Source organism: Nicotiana attenuata, unplaced genomic scaffold (genome assembly GCF_001879085.1).
Source record: "Nicotiana attenuata strain UT unplaced genomic scaffold, NIATTr2, whole genome shotgun sequence".
Taxonomy (NCBI): Eukaryota; Viridiplantae; Streptophyta; class Magnoliopsida; order Solanales; family Solanaceae; genus Nicotiana; species Nicotiana attenuata.
Window position 1 is genome coordinate 95,923 of NW_017671354.1, and position 23,216 is coordinate 119,138.

General features: G+C 36.9%; 1 protein-coding gene across 1 annotated transcript; it reads left to right on the forward strand.

The window, feature by feature from the left end:
* Window positions 1–7,884: 7,884 nt before the first annotated feature.
* LOC109207759 (FRIGIDA-like protein 3) lies at window positions 7,885–22,266 on the forward strand. The gene is made up of 6 exons (XM_019370741.1): window positions 7,885–8,018; window positions 8,227–8,282; window positions 18,302–18,374; window positions 18,499–19,560; window positions 21,300–21,472; window positions 21,645–22,266. Exons 3-6 carry the CDS (start codon window positions 18,335–18,337, stop codon window positions 22,059–22,061), a joined length of 1,692 nt encoding a protein of 563 aa, XP_019226286.1. The 5' UTR covers window positions 7,885–8,018; window positions 8,227–8,282; window positions 18,302–18,334; the 3' UTR covers window positions 22,062–22,266.
* The last annotated feature ends 950 nt before the right edge of the window (window positions 22,267–23,216 follow it).

The window sequence follows — 23,216 nt, forward strand, 5'->3', positions numbered from 1 at the left end:
GCTTTCCTTGTGTGGGACAATTTATGAGGTACTAGCCATTTTGTAGATGGGGAAGAACAAAATGGAGGAGGAATGCTTGGATGTTTTGCAAAGAAACAAGTAAAGAAACCCAGTAAATTGATAACACAAAGATCTGGAGAAGGCAAAGAATGTGGAGATTAGGATGAAGGAGATTGAAAGTAAAGTTTGAAAGAATGAAGAAGGTGGCTATTTATTGGTTTCTCAACGACGGTTCAATACTGGTATTGGCCGATCGTCGATTGACACGCATTAAATGCCTAGGAAACTGAACCGACGGGATGTTTCGGTCACTTCGGCCGCTTGCGTCACGATGCTTAAATCTTGGTAAACTGAGGGGAAGTTCGAAGACTCAATTCGTTTCTTGTCATTACACACCAAAAAACGAGGGGACTATCTGTATACGGTCAAAATCGGGCCTCTCTAACTTTGCATGGCTAATCGAAACTGGGGTGGTAGACCAAGGCCCGGCCTCGCATTGCATCGGACCATGGCACGGAGATGGATCGCTAAGCTCATAAATCGATGATCATCAAGATCGAGACCAGTCGTGATCGAGACCGAAGCGAGATAGGGACCGACCGTGATCGAAGAAAGCCTGCTAAACCGAATAAAGGAGGCCGAGATATCCGTGACCGGGCAAGGATCGTGGCGGTGATCTCTGCACGTATCAAGTCAAGACCGGATATTTAGCCAATCATGGGATTTTCTTCTGTATTTAGAATTGTACCATAAGTAGAATTCCTCTACTATATAAAGAGGGTTCTAATCATTTTGTAAGGATTATATTCACGCATAACAAAGTACTACATTACATTTTCTCTCAAACTATGTTGTTCAGTTCATATTTTTTATAGCATACTCTGTCGGTTCGAGGGCGATCTAGCTCAAAGGCCATAACTGCTCATTATATTGGTTTGCTTTATTTTACAGTTAATTTCTAACATTAATTGTCCTGTTTCTCAGTTTACGCCAATGTAAAATCATATATCCTTAAAATCTCTTATAAGTTTAATTATTATCCAATTTTAAGGGTAAACATATATCAAGTAACTATAAAAGAATATAAGAGACATCGATGCACGTTGTATTACACAGGCAAGTCAGGTATAGAGTTAGATTGAATTTGTATACATTGACAATGTAAAAAAAATTACACCAAAAATGTAGTAAACTAACGATAGCTGCAAGTTATTAGCTATTTAACATATCAGGCTTGCCATGAACAATTATATGTTGTTGTAAGCTAATTAAACATGATAATATAAAAAAAGATAGACATACCCGTGCACCAAAGTAAATTCAAGAAAGTTCGATCAAAACATAAATTCTGTTATAAATAGAATCCTATTTATGGTGAATGTCCATATTTAGAGAGTTTCTAGGGTTTATTACTTGGTGGCTAAGTCAATCTCTCTCTATAAATAGAGGGTTCTATTCCATTGTAATTGATCCCAAATCAATAAGAATTCTCTTTCTCTACTTTTCTCTGCAATACTCTTCTTGTTCTTTTATTGTTTCATAACACGTTATCAGCACGAGACTCTAACCAATTGAGTAGAAGCTTTGAGATTGATCATAATGATTGTCAATTGTTCTATGAATTTCCTTCATGCTTAAATTCTAGATTTAAGGTAAGTATTTTACCGTATTTTTCTCTTTTATTCTATAATTTGATTTTAAATACAAGCAAAGACAATAAATTTTAATTACAACTCTAATGGAGTTTGTAAGAAATTATAACCACCTGAAGTGGTAAAATTTCTATGCCCGCCATGATCAAATTCACGTATGATTGTGGGCAAAGAATTGAAAACCCGTCCCATTGAATTTGCTCCATTCTCATCCCCTTAAGAGAATGTGATAGCAATATGCGATAAGTCTGAAAGAAGACAATTATTACCGTGAAGGTATCAATGGATGTGGACGTGGCAATAGACGAAATTATAATCGTCATCATTGTGATAATGAGAATAATAAGGATTCTCAAAATAATCCTTCACTCTGTGAAAGTAATATATGTAAACGATTTGACATGAGATTTTATAAAGCACATATAGATGATTATGGTCCATTCATGATGTGAATGTGACAACATCTGATTTATGAATACATATTCATTCTTCAAAGAATATGAACATGCTAGTGGTAGTGAATATACTGCACTCACCTCTAAAAGGAGGTTTGAGATGATATAAGAAAATAATGTCATTATTATGGCATGAATGGTCATTGGTCACGTACCTATTGTATGTCAAAATATTTTGGCATTGTGATTGTTAAAAGACAACGGTAATGCAAGAAACAGATCTTGTATATAATTTTGACCATAAACATAATGGTATAACTTTCTCTTTAAAAGAGATATTCACCATATGGATGTTGATGAATATGTGGTAGTACAAAATTAATTGAGAGCTCTAAAAGAGCCAGTTATACTATTTTGGAGAAACACAATTAATTACCAATAAGGTATTGTGTTGTAGTAAGTCTCAAAGAAACTTATTCAGTTTCCAAAGTATACGCGAAAGTAGTTGATTATGTTGAGACTATAAATAAAGGAAAGATTTAATATCTTCTATTATTACAACTTGTAGCGGGGTAATATGTATGTGAAAAACTACCCGCTTTATTCTCCAATTTGTACTGCATAAACAAAAGAAAACCACAATGAAGTGGATATTTATTGATATAAAAACTCATATCATAATAAACTTGGAGTTTATTAATAATTGCACACGTCATGGTGTAAATCTGAAGTTTATCAATATTGATAATTTATTCAGTTGGCATACTTGGTTTAGCCATGTTAATTCATGTATGATGTGCAAAAATAATAGAGAATTCACATGGGTAAATATTAAAGAACTAGAAAGTTCTTTACGAATTCTCTTATATTGCTTGTTCTCATTAATTAATAGATCAACTAAAATTGGGATTGAATCCCATGAATGCTGGAAATATCAAAGGTGAATATGGGCCCATTCACCTGCCATGTGTACCACATAAGATGCATCTATGAGATGGTTACATGTGCAATTATTATTAACCTGCAACTTGGCCGGTGTGTGCGAGGTAACTTGCTCAATAATTTAATTTCGAGCATAATTTCCAAATTTTTTACTCAAGATAGCTCATCTTGATAAGTTGGTTTAGCAAAATAATTTATTGAGTGCCTCCACTTAATAGCTAAACTATTGCTTATGAGAACAAAGTTATCTATATCAGTTTGATATACGTTATATACGAAAGTATATTATTTTCTCCCCTCACAAATGGTTCAGGGTTAGGAACCAAATAGTTCCATCTTATTATTATTGATGTGCGGTATATATTTTGATTAACACCATAACGCACCAAGATGGGTTCTCAAAGTTGAGGAAACAAGTTAGTTTTTCTAACATGAGGGAGAGACATGATAAACAGTTGAGAAAAAGTTACATGGAATGAATTATCATTTATACATCTAGATCCCCGAATAAAATAATATGAACTTGAAGTTCATAAAAGGATAATTCATGTGCAATTTATTGCAAAGCATGTCAGACGCATTTGCTGACCCAAAGAAAGTAACTATATTCTCAATGCAGATGCTCCTATTAAGTCCTAGAAGGACAAAGTCTGTGGTACGCTTAAGGTGTATAGACTAATCGGTTTCAAGTTAACTTCTTGATAAAGAAAATGAGCAAATGATCAAAATGATCATAATAAAGGAGGCAAGTGATCTAGAAGATCACTATGACATAACACTTCATAAAATCTCAAGAGAGATTCAGGTACCTGAAAATATGAATGAAGAGATCTCTATGTTATGTCTTTATGAAAAATATTAAAACCGATATAAAATATTTGTCGACGACATCTATGATAGCGCTAAATATATATATGAGGATCTTAAGTCTGAAGAAACAATTCAAATAGAATTGGTTTCATATGAAAGACATGTAATTTTGAACAAGTAGTTCAAACACTTGAAAGTATAAAGTCGATGGTACGTGCAATTGGTTTTCGATATCTTATATGTCTAGCATGACATGAAAACTTGATATGCATCTAAAGTCTATTATATACTTATATGACATAACAATCCGTGAAGGATTTAAATTGCTTAAAGCATATAGAATTCATGGTCATGAAGTACTACATCCTCAGTGCAATTTGTGCACAAATATATCTTGCTATAACTATATGCATGATAATATGATAGCAAGAGTTTTCACCTCTATGTGAAGATATTGAACTGACGATTCCAACAAGATCATATGAAGACAATTCATCTCTATCAAGAATGATGATTTCAAGGTGCAATATATTCATTCAATTTAATATGCCTGATTTGTTCATCAAATCTCTACCAAAGATCTTTTGAAGATGGTGCACAAGATTGGAATGCAAATGCTCAAGGATGTGAATTGATGCTCTCATCAGGGGGAGTTAATACGCGTTGTACTCTTTTTTCCTTACAAAGTTTTGTCCCACTGGATTTTCCTTGCAAGGTTTTTAATGAGGCAACTAAAAGGCGTATTGTTAGATATGTGTACTCTTTTTCCTTTTCTAGAATTTTTTTCCCCATTGGGTTTAAGGTTTTAACGAGACACATTATCTGTTGAATAGACATTCGGGGGGAGTGTTATAAATAAAATCCTAGTTATGGTGAATGTTCACATTTAGAGAGATTCTAGGGTTTATTACTTAGTGGCTAAGTCAACCTCTCCCTATAAATAGAGGGTTCTATTCCATTGTAATTGATCCCAAATCAATAAGAATTCTCTCTCTACTTTTCTCTACAATACTCTTCTTGTTCTTTTATTGTTTCATAACAATTCAAATATTAAAACGCGTTTAAATTCTTCTTTTACGAACCCCCAGTCAACTCGCAATGTTCACCTTGCGACTAATATGAGCGTTCAACGCTATAATCAATGCTATCAAGTTTTGTGGCCCTGGTATTGATAAATGGTTGGAAACTTTTATTACACTGTGGACGTCAGGGTAAGCAATTTTAAAATTCAATGTTATAACGTACTCACTCCGTTCACTTTTATTACACTGCGGACGTGACTAGTGAGGGGAAGCAATTTGAAAATCCAATGTTTATAATTTACTTCCTTCGTTCATTTTTAATTGTCCACTTTGAACTTCTCACGCTCCTAAAGAAACAATAAATGAATATGTATTTTGCAATTTTACTCATAATAATGATATCATTTTCAAAAGTCTTGGAAAATAATTTGGAGAATGAGTAGTTAATGATAAGGGTAAAACGTGGAAAAAAAATGAGGTTCTGACATAATTGGGCGTTCCGCACAAACTTAAGATAACCGCTAGCCCATTGTATTTGATTGTAAGTTATAGCCAAAAACTTATTGCATTGGCTACAACAAAACATTAGCTAACCCACGGGCTAAACTAATGACGCTAAATCTTCCGTAGCAGTGATGCAGACAGCAGATATATACAGACATACTTTTTGTTGTTTGTATGAAATTGGATAAGGACAGATGTTTTAGATGTTTATCACAATAGTACCATTTATAGCTGTATCTCTAGACAAATTAGGAGTTTGGCATCAACAAAATTGACAATATTTACGAATAAAACCCTGCATCACTTGGAGCATTTAAGTTGCTTGTCTACTAATTAAGAATGCCGTTGAGAGTTGGCACAATATGGAATATGGGAGTTAATATTATGTATAGGGTTTACACTTCCAAACTGATCATCCTGTGTGAATATGATTGAGGAAATCAAACTAGTTAGCATTCAAAATTTTATTTATATAATACTACGTATGTTCAAACATAGGATCCGTGGAGTATACTCCATTTGTTACAATTCCTAGCTAGATATACAAACAGACAATAAATAATTAAAAATCACAGTAAGATGCATCACATCAATTATGTAATGACTGGTTATACAAACGTGTAGTCATTCAATATACGAAAAAAACTGTCACTATACAAAAAATATACAAATAGACTGCCACTACACAGAAAATATAGAAAATAGACTGTCACTGTACAATTTATATACTAAATAGACAGTCTTTATACACAATTTATATACTAAATAGACTATCACTATACAATTTATTTTTCAATATTAAAAAAATGAGTAATATAATAAAATTACCATGTTATTTATTGTTTCTTAAGGGGTGTGCCATGCCAATAGCGAACAAATAAACTTGGATGGAGGGAGCAGTAAATACTTACTCGCAAAATGTAGTGAGAATAAATATTCGTTATAGCTAATTATGATTAAGTGATAGTAGTTTATTAGTTAACACACATGTTATGCTTTAATTGATGGAGTGTAAATATTGAGTGTAGATAAGTTTTAATTGTGATAATACTAATTTACACCAAGTATTTATACCAACTCATATCAATTTACTATGATTAAGTGATTTGATAGTGTGAGAATATATTAGTTAATCATGATTAAATGCAATAGTCTAATGACGAATCTGTTGACTATTCGCTTACCTTTTAGAATGCTCAATGAAGGAGGCATTTGATGTTCTCGAAGTTATCTCGTGTAAGGCTACCAACATGAAGCATAGCCCGTTTGAAATCATCGAATCATGATAAGATATTTGAATCTGCTAGCCCAAAAGTGAAGATCAACCCCATGAAGTCAAGTAATTTGTGAATACCAATATTTTTTATTTCCGAGGTATGAAATAAATCATCGATAATAGTTGTGATAAGGTTCATATTAATCGACTAATTTTGGTGCGCTCAATTGAACTATTGTACTATTATTGGTTTTTTTACTTAGGTCCTAAAGATTATACCTTATGAAGTAAGATTTTCGTGTTTTCAATAATTGTTGTTAATCTTAAAAATATTGTGGTGATCTTGACATAATTATTTCAATGAAACAATGTGGCCATTAAATATTTTTATGTAATTATTTTATGTTAGTTTTGAAAATATTATGTCAATAGTTATTGGTTGGTGCTGACATTCTTTAAAGTTAAGTTCATTACTAATTCTTCCCATTTTATTAGTTTCTGAAGGATTGCCTCCTAGATCATCCAACACCACAAGTTTCCTTCGAAACAACAAAGCAATATAAGTGTTGTCGTTATGAACTTCTTTAACTGTCTTTTTACTGATTTTATTATGTATAGTATGCAGAAATTCGTATTCTCCAAAGTTTTAACAATCAAAATACCAATGCACCTGTTCAATATTTTTTTTCCTTTTGCCTTGCATTTCAGCTTCGCCTATGGAGACAATATCACCTAAGACATCCAATTTTTAGTGATTTTTGGCTTTCTTAATATTTCTACTGTAATCTTCAATGCAAAGGAGCGTTTGATGATCACAGTGGTAACTTCTTGGGTGAATTATACTAGCTCTAGCTGTTTCAGCATTGTTTATTAAGTCATTATTTGACTAAAGTTTAGCTAAAACATCAACAACTACTAGAATTCCAGAAAAATGATGATGAATGACTAAGGACCAAGCACTTTGCAAGCAGTAGATATGATATGTAGCAACTACAACGTGGTTATTGTAGCATAAATGTTGCTCTATCACAAATTAGTTTTTCCTATGTGTTATATTTTAAATTACGTTATTTCCTCACCAGATGTTTTCTAATGAATAATTATATTTCCTTATGACTTGAATATATGAATATTCAATATATTCAATGGTTCATAAAATAACAGCATTTTAATGCTCCTTTGTGTTTATAGTATTTTGTTAAAAATATATTTTTTATCGCGGGTACGTATACTAGTATTATGAAATAGTAGAAAATAGAAAAAGGAGAGAGAACATATACGCGTGTGTGTGCGCGCGCGTGTGGTGGTTTGTGTCGAGAAGCTGTCATAAAATAGCAGTCAACATTCCAACTGACACTTTCCTCTTTTCCCTCTTTGCGGCATCCCGACAAAGAAACCCTTGTTCCAAGATGGTCTGATTCTTCGGCGAAATTCGCCGCCGACCTATCATTTTCCTCCACCTGTCACCACCAATCCAGTGAGTCCACTTTCAAGTTTGCTCTTTCACTCAACTTCCTTCAGATCAAGTCTTACTTATTCATCAAAACTCGGTTTTGAGCTATGATTTTACCAAATTTGTGAAACTTTGCTTGTTAAAATGCTCAAGTTAGCTCCTTTCATCATTTGTAGCTAGGTTTTGACATTTCATCTTGGTAATTCGGTTTTTCTTTGCATTTCTGTTTCAGCTCCCATTTTCCGGCTAATATTTGGTTCTCGTGAAATTATAGTGCACCGTCGGCTGGTATGCCGGAGCCTCTTCTCTTTTGCTTTGTTTCTTGTAGCAATTAGTTGTGTCCTCATGTTAATTTCGTCATGTCATTCTTATCTTTTGCCCCTTTTGTTATTTTATTTTATGCAACTTTACTTGTTTCTATAAATTTTCAGTAAAGTTTATTACTTTGTGTTTAGTATGGAACTATTATCTGCTGTCTCTTAACTCTGACTTTCTTCTTTTAGATTCCTGGAGTAATTCTGTTACGACACATTTGCACCATACCTGATGTCGTTGGCTTCATTTGATAACCTTATTGTTTGGAATAAAACGTCAAAAGAAGGAAAACCGGCATCTATAATTAGGTAGAAGCAGACCCGTGTTTTAGACCATCCCGTACTCTATTTTATTGTAGGTGTGAGATAAATGTAAATGAAGAATCATTGCTGGTAAGTACTTATATAAGTGGACCACAACTCTGTTTGGGATTGAGGCTAAGTAGTAGTTGTTGTTGTTGTTGGAACTTATTTGTATTTCTAAACAAAATTTCAACTGCATATACAGTTTGAGCTGTAAGAAGTAGGTGCGAGCTTGAGCCGAAGGCAGCAGGTATGACAACCTGCTGCCACAAGGCTACATCGCTTTTGATTGGAGATGACTCTTTTGCTGCCTCGGATGTGTGTGTTAGCTATTTGACATTAATGATAAGTCAAGTGCAATGAGCTAAGTAAATTAGTCTTTTGTGCTGATTTTAAACCCATAATAAAAAATATGGAGCAACTCATTCAGACAACCAAGGGAGGTGCAGGTTTGACCTCGTAGTACTTGTAATATAGGGCGTCATGATATGATGAAGGTAACTGGAGGTCTTTTTGTTCTGTTAGTCTTGCAAGGGTCAAAGTTAACGGAGGAAGGAAAAGTCAAGGGTACGACCAAGCTAAGCAAGGTCATAGAGTTGGCTTTGAGAGTCATGGTTGTTGTTGTTTTCATGTATATGGTGCAATGTGGTGTTATCTATATGTTGTTAGGATTGATTTTTGAAATTCCTGTCGAAATTTTTGGAAATTTGGGGAGTTAGCCAAATTTTGGAGCTTTTGTGTGTGGATGAATATTTAAGTCACATTGGGTGTCAATGGCGGACTCTAACCCTCATTCGAGGATGAATGATCCTAAGCAGGGGAGAATGTAAGGCCCCGTTAAAATTTCCTAATGATTTAAGATTTTACAGTGCACCAACGGTATTTGAGGATAACGTACTCGAGTATTAAAGGAGACCTATGGGATAGAACCATATCATTTTGAAATAAAATTAAGGTGTGTTGGAACATACTAAGGAGTTTTATGAATGGCAAGAATTTGTGTGGAACAAGTTGGATACATTAAGTGGAAAAGATGTCTCAGTTAGCACAAGACCCGGCTTCAAACAAATGCCACTCCCAAGATATAAAGACTTAGGTGGTGATATACCTATCAAATTATATCCCTTTGAGTCTAGTTTCCAACACATCAAACCGTTTGTCATTTGGATATGTATACAGAAATTTATGGCCATTTACCAGACCTATGCCATATGTGCGCCCAGATACGCGGCCGCGCATATAAGGGAGGTTTTTGCCTCGTGTGCGCGGCCTGATGCGCGGTCACTTGCGCAAGTGTGCGACCACGCACGTAGGAGCCCTATAAATACCCCCGAGGCCGGGTAGAGAGAGGGGCTGAGTCATTTCTTTGAGCTAGGGTTTGCTTATCAAGGGGAATCCGTCCAATACTTCCCTCCCATGAACCAAGGTAATGTTTTTGGAGTAATTTTGAGTTGATGACTACTCCTATGCACTTATATAACTAGGATTAATCTTGAAGATCCATAGATTTTCATTCAAATCCCCAAATTGGTTAAGAACACTACAAGCTGGGATTTTCAAGAGTCTCACTACAAGAGGTATGTCTACCATCTCTAACTACTCTATGGTGATATATGTTAGGACTTATGGGATGGTGATTGGAAGCCATAAGTGCCTAACCTAGGTTGTGTTGGTGTTGTAGAGATTGTAAAATGGTTTAATTAATGAGATTGATGGTTTGGGTGTGAATTGTTGAGCATGCATGTGCTAATGGAAGTTGTGGATGGCCTAGAGACGATGGTAAGGTGAATCATTGGTATGGAAGGTGGTTGTTAGGTGAAGAAATTCCATTGAAGGAGGTTGTAGAAAGATATGCACATTAGATGTTTGATAAAAAGTCTAAATGATGGGGTAAATATGTAAGTTACAAAATCTTCCAAATATTTCTTTTGACGTTAACAATTTCTCAATCTCGTATTCTACCTTAGCAGCTCAGAAAAATGTCAAGTGCCAATATTGAATGAATAAGGAATACCATATAAAATGCCGGGCATCAGTGGAAAAATAATCTCGTGAATACTCGGACTACCAGCGATATATCACACGATTATGCCGAGATCGTTCGGCCCGATCTAAAATATGTGTACACTATCGAGGGTCGAGCGGCACGAGCCATAGATGCATCTATTATACTACCGAGGCGTTCGGCCCGCTCCACAAGAAAGGAAGGAAACTACCGAATTACGAGACACGTGCTTATAATACAGTACATGAGCACAAAGTGAATATAACCTTTACCGTTTTTCAAATAACTTGCCAACAACTCAAGGTGATAAGGCTCGACCTAATATATACATATATTGCTAAATCAATTCAATTATATCTTTCATTAGTTAAGCCAGCAGAATGAATTCAAGTAATTCAAATATTGCACGGTAAAGTTCTAAGTCTACCCGGACATAAACATGTTTTAGCTACCTTTAATTCATAGGCCTTTCTCATTTTGTGGCACGACGTGCAAATATTCCTTGATATTTACAAAGGAACTCCTAGACTAACTCGGTACCTTAACGCACGATCGAGGATAGAAGAAGAGAAACATTTCCTAAATATCGTTGTAGCCTCCCTATTATAAGTGTAGCCAGCAACACACCGATAAGAGGGACTCTACTGACACAACTCCATGACACCTTAGGACTCTTAAAACGTGTTCTCATACCTAGTTTTTCACGCCTTGACCTCGGGGAGCGCGACCGACGCTCAATTGAGTAAACCCAGTCGAGCAAGCCTACCTTACATCAACCTCTCATCATTACTCATGCATGACTTACCATAACATAATTAGATCTTGACTTTTAAATTGAAAACATTTGGCTCAATGGCCTAAAATTCTTTCTCATGATGGGTACACAGCTTTATAAATAGCTGTAAATATCGTGAACATAAATACATGACAAAACTCAAAACTTTAATTACATGACCCACAGTGTACATGGAGCTTCTATGACAATAAATACCTAAATACATAAAACGAACTAGACCCAAACTCCCACTATAAAATGTAGCGGGCTCACCATAAGCTGAGTAGTGAAGAAGATCCCTATCAAAGATCAATATCATCTTGTAGAAGTATACCTGCATCCATTAAAAGATGCAGCGCCACCGATAATAGGGACGTGAGTACATGTGGAATAGTACTCGTATGTAAGGCAGACAGAACAACATATGAAAATACGGTAACTCAAATAAGAGGCAAATGAAGTACATCAAGAAACTACGAAACGTCCCATAGAATGACATTTCAAGTCTTATTATACTTACTTCATTCTGAACTTCTTTTGGGATCAAATGTGCCATATGAACTATGCGTGGGATGCAAAATATAATGTAAATGTAACAACATGTACAAATAAGGGCAATGGAAGTGGCATCTATTGTTCATATTGGCTATGTGTCTCACCAGACCGTTCACAACCCTCTCTTGCTATGTACGTGTTCATCCATACCGTACACATATGCGTTTCATAGACCGTCCATAGTGTTTATTCATACCGTACACCTATGTGTTTCATAGACCGTCCATAGGATCTCATATACAATACACCTATGTGTTTCATAGACCGTCCATAATATTACACATACAATACACTTATGCGTTTCATAGACCGTCCATAGGATTACACATACAATACACCCATGCGTGTCATAGACCGTCCATAGGATTACACATACAATACACCTATGCGTTTCATAGACCGTCCATAGGATTACACATACTTTTTTTTTATAAGCGTGGTGTCCGAGCCAGCTTGCGCGCACCTCGACTAATTCCACGAGATACCTGCCTCAAGAAACACATACAATACACCTATGCATTTCATAGACCTATGCGTTGGATTACACATACAATACACCTATGCGTTTCCTAGACCATCCATAGGATTACATAACACCTCATTATGACCATATATAAACTCAAAGCGACATGATTAACATTACATTTAAGGTCGTAAGTTCTTGGATCATTGGGATACTTCATGTTCATGCTCATCATAGAGAAACACATCTCATTACATTAGCACATGCATGGTGAATCAATAAGTCGATTTCAACTGCACATGCGCCCAATTTCTTTTCTTAAGGTTCATCGTTATTTAGCATAGGACATCTCCCTTTCACCTCGTTATTCACTCGCTTGTCATCTTAAGGTCATTAGCTAAGTTCATGATTCTTAGGGACTTAACATCGAAGTCATTTGCATTTATTATTTTTGAAGCATACATACTATGATTGAAACCTATTGGAACATACAATGCCTCATAATTCTCATTTTGGCAAGCGGCCCCATTTCATGTTCATACTATCACTTCCTTTTTCTTGCCATGGGTGACCATAGAACATAAGAGCATTTAAAACATTTAGGAACACCATAGCCTCTACTCATGAGGGCATAGGAACTTATAACACATTAGAACAGAAGTACAAATACGTTCATTTCATAACCTTTCACGCCATATATCACTTCATTAGTGCTTTCAACTACTTACAACATCATTATTTAATTGGCTCTCTTGGCCATACATATGATTCTTCTTTCATGGCACAATGGCCGTATTTCATATTTCACACTCTCAGTTCTTTACTTTTAAGGGTTATCATCATAAACATCAACATATAGAATATTCTAGAAATACCTTTAAAAAGGGCAATACTCTGTCTCCCTCTCACCTACCTCTTTTATCTTCATTTTTGTCTTCTTCCCTCTCTTTTATCTTCATTTTTGTCTTCTTCCCATGAGCCTTGATGAAGAACTTGGTTTTTGTCAAACTAAATCTTAATGATTAGTTTCTTTTAGTCCTGATGCATGTAAATATAAAGCGGCATGACATGGTACTACCACATCGTTTCTAGTATTGCTAATGTTAGAATGTTCAACATTGGTTAAGGGGATGAGTTGTTGTCTCGTTATATGATTGTGAGAATGCACAGGAGAAAATATTATTGATTAATTAACAATGATACAATGAGCCCTATATATATAATACATGTCCTACTCCTAATATATATGGGATTAGGGTTATTTACTCCTATTTAACTATCAAACTAACACTCCCCCTTAAGCTGGTGCATATAAATCATATGTACCGAGCTTGTTACATATATAACTAATATGAGGACCAGTGAGGGACTTGGTGAAAATATCAGAAGCTGATCATTCGACTTCACAAATTTTGTAGCAATATCTCCCGAGAGTATCTTTTCTCTAACAAAGTGACAGTCAATCTCGATGTGTTTAGTTCTCTCATGGAACACTGGATTTGACGCAATATGAAGAGCAGCTTGATTATCACACACAAGTCCCATCTGACTAATCTCACCAAATTTCAACTCCTTGAGCAACTGTTTGTGGCCATAGCCATTACTTGATATTCTGCTTCTACACTAGACCGAGCAACCACATTCTGTTTGTTACTCTTCCAAGACACCAAATTTCCTCCTACTAAGACACAATATCCAGATGTAGAACGTCTATCAGAGGGTGATCCTGCCCAATCAGCATCTGAGTATCCAACGATCTGCTCATGACCTCGATCTTCAAACAATAAGCCTTTCCCTGGAGCTGATTTTATATACCGATGAATGCGGACAACTGCATCCCAATGACTATCACAGGGAGAATCCATAAACTGACTCACAACATTCACAGGAAAGAAAATGTCAGGTCTAGTCACTGTGAGGTAATTTAATTTACCAACCAACCGCCTATATCTTGCAGGATCGCTAAGAGGCTCCCCCTGTCCTGGCAGAAGTTTAGAATTCGGATCCATCGGAGTGTCAACAGGTCTACAACCTGTCATTCCTGTCTCCTCAAGAATTTCTAAGGCATACTTCCGTTGTGAGATCACAATACCTGAGCTAGACTGAGCGACCTCAATACCCAGAAAATATTTTAATCTGCCCAGATCCTTAGTCTGAAAGTGATGAAAGAGATGTTGCTTTAACTTACTAATACCATCCTGATAATTGCCGGTAATAACAATATCATCAACATAAACGACCAGATAAATACAGAGATTTGAAGCAGAATGTCGATAAAATACAGAGTAATCAGCTTCACTACGAGTCATGCCAAACTCCTGAATAACTGTGCTGAACTTACCAAACCAGGCTCGAGGAGACTGCTTTAGACCATAGAGGGACCGGCGCAACCGACATACAAGGCCACTAGACTCCTCCTGAGCAACAAAACCAGGTGGTTGCTCCATATAAACCTCATCCTCAAGGTCACCGTGAAGAAAAGCATTCTTAATGTCCAACTGATAGAGAGGCCAATGGCGAACAACATCCATGGATAGCAAAAGACGGACTGATGCAATTTTAGCCACGGGAGAGAAAGTATCACTGTAATCGAGTCCAAATATCTGAGTATATCCTTCGGCAACAAGCCGAGCCTTAAATCGATCAACCTGGCCATCTGGACCAACTTTGACTGCATACACCCAACGACAACCAACAGTCGATTTACCTGAAGGAAGAGGAACAAGCTCCCAATTACCACTCGTATGTAAAGCAGACATCTCATCAATCATCGCCTGTCGCCATCCGGGATGAGACAGTGCTTCACCTGTAGACTTAGGGATGGAAACAGATTTCCGACAGATTCCGACAACTTTGGAATTTTCCGGCGGCTACAGTGATTTTTCCGGCGTGAACAGTGATCCCCAGAAAATTTCTGCTGTTTCCGGCACCATATTATAATGGCATTCGTATCGGAAGCCTTTAACTCACAATCCGTTGGATCCAATGCATTGAATCCAATCCAGATGGTTTCTTTACCGGATTATATTGAGTTCCTTCAGTACAAAGCACGTAAACAGGCATCTTCAGGATTAGCCTCCGTTGTTCCAACAAATAATAGCATGACTTGTGTCTCCCAATCTTCACCTTCTGAGTCTTGGGTCATTGATTCAGGTGCATCTGATCATATTTCTAGTAACAAATCTCTTTTCACTAGTATTACATATTCTCAATCTCTTCCAACAGTCACAATGGCCAATAGGTCTCAAGCCATGGCAAGTGCAATAGGTCAAGCAAGTCCACCTCCTTCCTTACCTTTAGACTCCGTTCTTTATGTTCCTGGTAGTCCTTTTAATCTCATAGCCGTTAGTCGCTTAGCCAAATCACTTAAATCTGCTGTTTTATTTCTTGATGACCTTGTTTTTATACAGGAACGCAGTAACAGGGGATCATTGGTACCGGACGTGAATCAAATGGACTTTATTACCTTATCCTTGCAAAATCACATGGACTCGCATCTTGTCTTCCTCCAATAACTTGTCTCGTTACTAATTCACCAGATTTATTACATAAACGGTTAGGACATCCCAGTTTGTCAAAACTTCAGAAAATGGTACCTGGCTTATCTCACTTGTCCACTCTAGAGTGTGAGTCGTGTCAGCTCAGTAAGCATACCCGCTCCTTTCCCGCGGCGTTTTGATAATCGAGCAACGTCACCTTTTACTTTAGTCCATTCAGATGTTTGGGGTCCTACTCGGGTTAGTTCTACCTTAGGATTCCGCTACTTTGTCAGTTTCATTGATGATTATTCCAGGTGCACTTGGATATTTTTGATGAAAAACCGATCTGAGTTGTTTTCTATTTTTCAGACCTTCCACGCTGAAATTCAAAATCAATTTGGGGTTTCTATCCGCACATTTCGTAGTGATAATGCCCTAGAGTATTTGTCTTCCCCATTTCAGCAGTTTATGAACTCCCATGGGATTATTCATCAAACATCTTGTCCGTACACATCCCAACAAAATGGGGTAGCTGAAAGAAAGAATAGACATCTTATTGAAACTGCTCGTATCCTACTCATACAATCTCATGTTCCGCTGCGTTTTTGGGGGATGCAGTTCTTACATCTTGTTATCTTATTAATCGTATGCCATCTTCAACTATCCAAAATCAAGTTCCATTCTCTGTCCTGTTTCCCACTTACCTTTGTTCTCTCTTCCACCCGGTGTCTTTGGGAGTACGTGCTTTGTCCATGACCTTACTCCAGGAAAAGATAAGTTAGCTCTGGTACCACGTGAGAATGCACGGGAGAAAATATTATTGATTAATTAACAATGATACAATGAGCCCTATATATATAATACATGTCCTACTCCTAATACATATAGGATTAGGGTTATTTACTCCTATTTAACTATCAAACTAACAATGATCTTGGGCAATCCTCACCCCAAAAGCTAATTTTTTAGGTGAGAGTTGTCCAAGATCATTCAAGGAGACAACATCCCATTCCCTCAGCCAAAGTGGGACATTCTAACAACCCCCTGTATGCCCAAGACTAGACATTTGGAGCATCGACAATATAATAGAGGAACACATATGGGGTAACCCAAGAATATGGATGGATCTGCATTTGATACCATTGCTAGAAATGGACCTTATTGAATTGTATTACCATATCATCTGAAAGTTTAACCTGTTAGAGAGAACACTCTATTATATTCATATCTCAATAAGCCTCGTTATGTGTTTCTTTTTTATGGGCCAAACACGGAAATATATTTTTGCTTTTTGGGTGACCGTGAGATTTAAAAGCAGGATCTGTGCCTGCTCTAAAACCATGTTAGAAATGAAAAATACACGGGAGAATCCTTGGTGAGAAAATTCTCACTGTGTAGTAACCAAAAAGACAGGCACCACACATTTTCCGCTGTCTTTCAGTGTTGTTTGTGTCACCCACTTGTTTTGTGAATGTTGTGCAAAAAACTATACCACCACAAGGTTCAGGACTTTCGGCGAGCAAAGCCCAACCACTCACCGTGCGCGGCAGGAAGATTCTGGGCTTCTTTAACGCGGATTGTTGTTCCTGGGGTGGCCTGGACTGCCTGGTGACTCTGATCACCATTCCTTTTCCAATCGAAGACATTTTAGCAGCTTAACATGTCTGAGTTCTCAATGAGTTGCTTCTTGGAGAAGAGAACAGTGTTTTACTTTCACTTACTAACAGAAATGGCCATCTGCAATATAATCCGTACTTTTGTCCTCATTGTACACCGCCTTGATGGTATAGAATCATACACCCCTGGCAAATGTTTGACGTAAGGCTCCCAAAAAAAGAAAAAAAGTTTGGCATAAGGCTTTGACTTATCAAAAAAAAAAAAAAGAGAGAGAGAAAGGTTAAACGTTAGGCTTTAACTTTTTTCCCTTTAATTTTTCTTGGGTGAACAGGCTAGTATGTAGAGACTAAAAGGTCAGATCATTGGGAAAGGCTGATACTGCTCGAATAAACATAACAGAAGTTTTGAAAAGGTCATGGTCAAGCTTAAGCTAAACTGAATGAGTAGAACTCCGAATTAAACTCTCCTGCTTCATCACTGGCATCTCTGTTGTTTATGTTTCTTAAGCTCTCCTGCTTTATCACTGGCATTTCTATTGTTTCCTCCTCCTCTTCTTCTTCTTCTTCTTCTTCTTCATGAGGTTCATTATTGTTTGTTAGAAGCAAATCATGGCTTCATTTCTTAAAATTCTCTTTAATAAAGCAGTAGGTATTTTATTTTGGGAATGGGTTTTGCTGATGGGTAGAGGATTCAGTTAGGGAGCATCTATGGCAGATCGTGCAATATAGTGAATTAAAACTTCTGATATGTAAGAAGAGTTTGTGTAATTTATGTGCTGACCTCAAATCTTTATTAGGTTTATTTTCCTACTGGTAGGCGTGGGCTATTTATGAACTTCTCAACAAGTTATCTTCAAATGATACAGAAAGGTTAAGAAGTTTAGAAATCAAAACTTTTCTAGTTCTGCTGGATATCAAAACTGAATGCTTTTTTGGTCATATTATTAAATTTCATTTCCAATCTTCTTGTCCTAAACCTTGAAGTGATTTTTAGGACTGTCTGCCATGGAAGACGCACAATCAGTTGGAACATTGATGGACTCTACGACCTCTAAGATACATCAACTACAGAAAGCATTTGCTGAGTTGGAAAGTCACCGTGCTATTACTCTCAATCTGAAATGGAAGCAACTCGAAGAACACTTTGATGGGCTACAGAGGTCCTTGAAAAGGCGTTTCACTGAACTGGAAGAACATGAGAAAGAGTTTGAAACAAAAATAGTTCAGTCTAAAGAACTATTAGAGAAGCGTCAAGCAGCTGTTGTTGCTAAGGAGCAAACTTCACTTGAGAGGCTCCAGGAGAAAAGGGATGCAGCTGTCTCTGCTATTGCTGTTGCTCTGGAGAAGCAAAGGAAGCCTTATTCTGCAGAACCTGTAGTTATTAATGCTGAGGATCGAGGTGGCCCATCTTTTCTGGAGGCAAAGCCCATGGTTTCTGGGGCAACTGAGAATTATACAGAGAATAATAGAAAACAGTCTGAGAATGCAATTGTGGAAGTCAAGTCTTATCCAGAGCTAGTGAAACTATGCCAAGACATGGATTCAGAAGGCCTCCATAAATTTATATCAGACAACCTCAAGAACCTAGCTGCTGTAAGGGAGGAGATTCCAATTGCTTTTAGAGCCGCAGATGACCCTGGCTCTCTGGTTCTGGACTCACTCAAGGGTTTCTACCCCTCAGAAGTGTCAATTTCAGATGCTAAAAAAGATGCAAATCTGTTGGGCCTTCGACGAACTTGTATTATGCTGATGGAATGCCTTAGCATTTTATTAACCATGCTGGAAATCGATTCTTTTCCAAGTATAATACCTGAAAATGTAAAGGAACGTGCAAAATTAATAGCTGAGGAGTGGAAACCTAAGTTAGATGAACTTGATATTGATGCAAATAACGGGAATTCCTTGGAGGCTCATGCATTCTTACAGCTTCTAGCTACTTTTGGTATTAATTCCAACTTCAACCAGGATGACTTATTCAAACTGCTTCCAATGGTTTCACGTCGTCGGCAAGCTGCTGACCTCTGCCGTTCTCTTGGACTGTCTGACAGAATGCCAGGTGTGTGTCCATAACATATCTAAGTTAAATCTTCGAGATTTTCTTCTACTTTTCTTTTTGATTATTTTTGACGAGTTTTTCAAGGACCCCCGCCCGCTTCTTCCCCTCCTTTCTGCTGCTTCTTTGTTGTCCTCTCTCCCTATTTCTCCTTATTCTTTGACTGACCAACCATTAAAGAATAATCTTATTGGAGTAAAGTCGGGGTCGCTCAATCCAGGTTCATTGCACACAGTATAGGCTCAGAGACTGTTAAACAATGCGGCTGTAGCCCATCTTGATTCATTTGCACTCAAGTGTCAGGTGAACTGTGTTATATGAAGTTTGCCTCTACACGGCTAATGCCAGTAATAGTAACCAAATTTCCTATCTTACTTTATGTCATTTCACCTCTCTAGCTTTTTATGTGCACGTGTCCAAAGTTCTGTTGTCTCTTTGTCTTGCTATTCAAGTTAATAGTGAAATGAATACAAATTATATTTTTGGAATTTCAGATAAATTGCTATAAGTTGTAATCTTTTCCATTTCAATATAAAATAAGTACCTTTTGGTTAAGTAAATAAATATTGCAAATAGATAATCGTGGTTTGATCTGTGTGCATGTACAGATTTTGGGTAAGAATTGCAAACCAGTATATTCAACTAGTATGTTTCCAGTGTTCTTTGAAGGATTCATGTGAAGTGACTATGGCGTCATAACTGTTTGTCATGAGTTGTCAAGGCTAAATGCATATACAACGTAGATTCAACACTAAGGAAGAAAATTAGGACAATCTTTGTGGGGCAGAAGTAAAAAAGTTATTGCCTGAGACTTTGTCAATCTCTTTTCTCTTGGACATCAAACTTTACTCACATGCCTTAAGGATTGCTCATGTGATTCATCTTGTCATCTACCACTGCATCATCTCAAGTTGTATGGATGTTTCTCTTTGTCCTATTTGTACTACCTCTTTTTTCTTATCAAATGGACTCAGATTAATGAGAAATTTGGTAATAACCTCCTTAGAACTTGTTTGATACTGATGTTGTTATGCTATAATATTCTATTGTTATCTCCCTTACTTTTTATTTCCGATTTTCTTCCTTCAGCATTTTGCAATGTCAAGCTGGTCCCTCTTGTCACCTCGGAGGTGCATGTGATATACATTGTATATGTGTCTAAGGCAGTAAATATTGCTAGTTAATTCCACTTAGCAATATCTGTTAACTCATCCTCGCTTGCAATTTGTGGAGAACAACTTACCCAGTTTCTTTTACAAAGAAACTTTGTGAAATTTCTTTTTGGTAGGCTCTTTTTTACTTGCCCTCCATGAGGCAGGAGCAGCGGAGGTGGGGTTTTGGGGGGGGGGGGGGGCTGTTTGGGCTGTGGAAGGTCAACCTGAAGATTAATGTCAGTTGACTGTTATTCTCCTATCCTGTTTGTGGTTAGTATTGTGTTTGATCTAATGAAAGAATGGTTAAGGTCAAAAGAGGCAGTGTGTAGATTTAATTGTCAAAGGAAAAAAAAGTAGGGGAGGCATACCTCTTATATATGTGTATAGAAGGAAAGGAAGCATCCCTGGTCACCACCTTGGAAAAGAATATCTTGAGTAAATTTCTTAGCTACAGAGATCAATATGTCCTAGTGGCAGCTAGAGTCCTAGGATAACACCACTTTTTATTTTTCATAGGCTCAGTAACTCAGGTTGCTCGTGTACATGAAATTCTCACATAGATGTTGCTTTCTGATTGCACTCCTACAGGTGTCCTTGACGTCTTGGTTAGTAAAGGAAGGCATATCGATGCTGTTAATCTAGCTTTTGCCTTTGAGCTGACTGAGCGGTTCTCACCTGTTTCTTTACTGAAATCCCACTTGGACGAAGCAAGTAAAGCATCTTCACATGTCAAATCTGGAAACGCTTCGTCTACTGTACAGGTTTGTTCCTCTGCCTTGGTATGTTATCTTGGAATTTTCAGTTCAATCACATTCTAAAGCTTGTGCAAGTGCTTACGGTGACACATCTATGTAACCTGTCTGATGAGAATTAGTTTTTCCTGAAATAAGTCTGTTTGGTTACCAATAACCAATTGTTTTTCTCCTATTCTAGAATGATGTCAATGAGAAGGAACTGGCTGCTCTAAAGTCTGTAATTAAATGCATTGAAGAACATAAGCTTCAGGAGCAATACCCAGTGGATCCCCTCCAGAAAAGGATTCTCCAGTTGGAGAAAGCAAAGGCAGACAAGAAAAGGGCAACTGAAGTTGTGAAACCTCAAACCAAGAGACCTCGTGCCAATGGTGTTGGGAATGGACCCCGAGTCGCTAACGTTGCCACTGACAAGAACTTTTATGCTAGGACGACTGATAGGTACCCGCAATATGTGTTTGACAGACCATATGCTTACCCCGTTGGAACTGACACCCATGTTCCATCATTTTTGGGTACCACTGCTTACAACGTTCCCCCTGGGCATGGAAACTTCTTTGGAAATGGCTACCATTACCAGGCTGCTTACCTGCACTAATCAGTAGAATTTGACAATGATCCCTATAGCCAGTAGTGTTAACCCTGGAAGTTTTCTTAATTTGCTCATATGCGCAGAATTAATACTGAATATAACCTTGTTAACATTAGTCTGTTGTAATAGCTGATACTTCTAATCTTTTCATATATGCACTATCTTTGTTTAGTATATTCTTCATCAAGTTCCTAATGTAGCTCCTTTCTTATGTGTTGTTTCTTGATGGTCTCAAGATACCCTTGTGAGCCAGCAAAGGTTCTCACTTTACCTTGTTTCAATCATTTTTGCTGGAAAATATTCTTCTTCTTTTTCTTTTTAATTTTCTCTGGGAAGAAGTTTGAGGTCTACTGGCACTGAAAAAGAAACATTCAGTTGAGAAGTCAAGTTGTAGTACTGTTAGAAAAGAGTCAACAGTGAACTCATTTTTTGTCTCTTATGGAAAAACTAAAATTTGGCCTATAACTGGTAGCACCTAGATTGAAAGGTGGTTGAGTGATTTACTACTTAGCTATCCCGTGAACTCTAATTTCCAGTATGTCTTTCCTTTCTCCTTCGCAAGATCTCGAGTTCTCCCACTCCAAAAAGGATTTAAAAAATAAATTATAGTACAAAACATGGCTTGAAATTTTGTAGCAGTTTATATGTATATATGTTTTACAATTTGCATCACTTAAGTGTACGGTCTGAATTCATTTAAGCCTATTCTCATTGTACCACGTAATCTTTTAAAAAGCGTTCTGAGTGGGTTATTTAAGCTCCACACTTTTTTTCCTTTGAATCAAAAGTCAAGCAAAATCTTCTATTCTCCTTTCTGGCGTTAACAAACTTATCACACTACTCTTATAAACGTGACTGTCGCTGATATAAGCCTTGTATTTCTAAATAACACACTTAATGCCCCTATACAATGATATTGAAAGATTAACATCGTTAATAATCAGTTAATCTTTTTACTTCCTTAATATAATGGTCAATAAATGGACAAAGTTGCCCTTATATCCCCATCTCCACTCTCTCTCATAGACATGAGAACTCCTTTGTTGTAATTACTATACTTCTCTGTCTAAAAGTTATACAGAGTTTTTCTTTCCTAACACTGATCTACAACAACCTTACGTTAATAATGCAATAAATCATGTTCCACATTCAAATATTTAT

Excerpts from the sequence above, each read along its gene's own strand:
- LOC109207759 (XM_019370741.1), top strand. The coding sequence starts at position 18,335 with ATGAACTTCTCAACAAGTTATCTTCAAATGATACAGAAAG. Across the intron at positions 18,375-18,498 it reads TCTTCAAATGATACAGAAAG|GACTGTCTGCCATGGAAGAC; the intron begins GTTAAGAAGTTT and ends AGTGATTTTTAG. Across the intron at positions 21,473-21,644 it reads ACGCTTCGTCTACTGTACAG|AATGATGTCAATGAGAAGGA; the intron begins GTTTGTTCCTCT and ends CTCCTATTCTAG.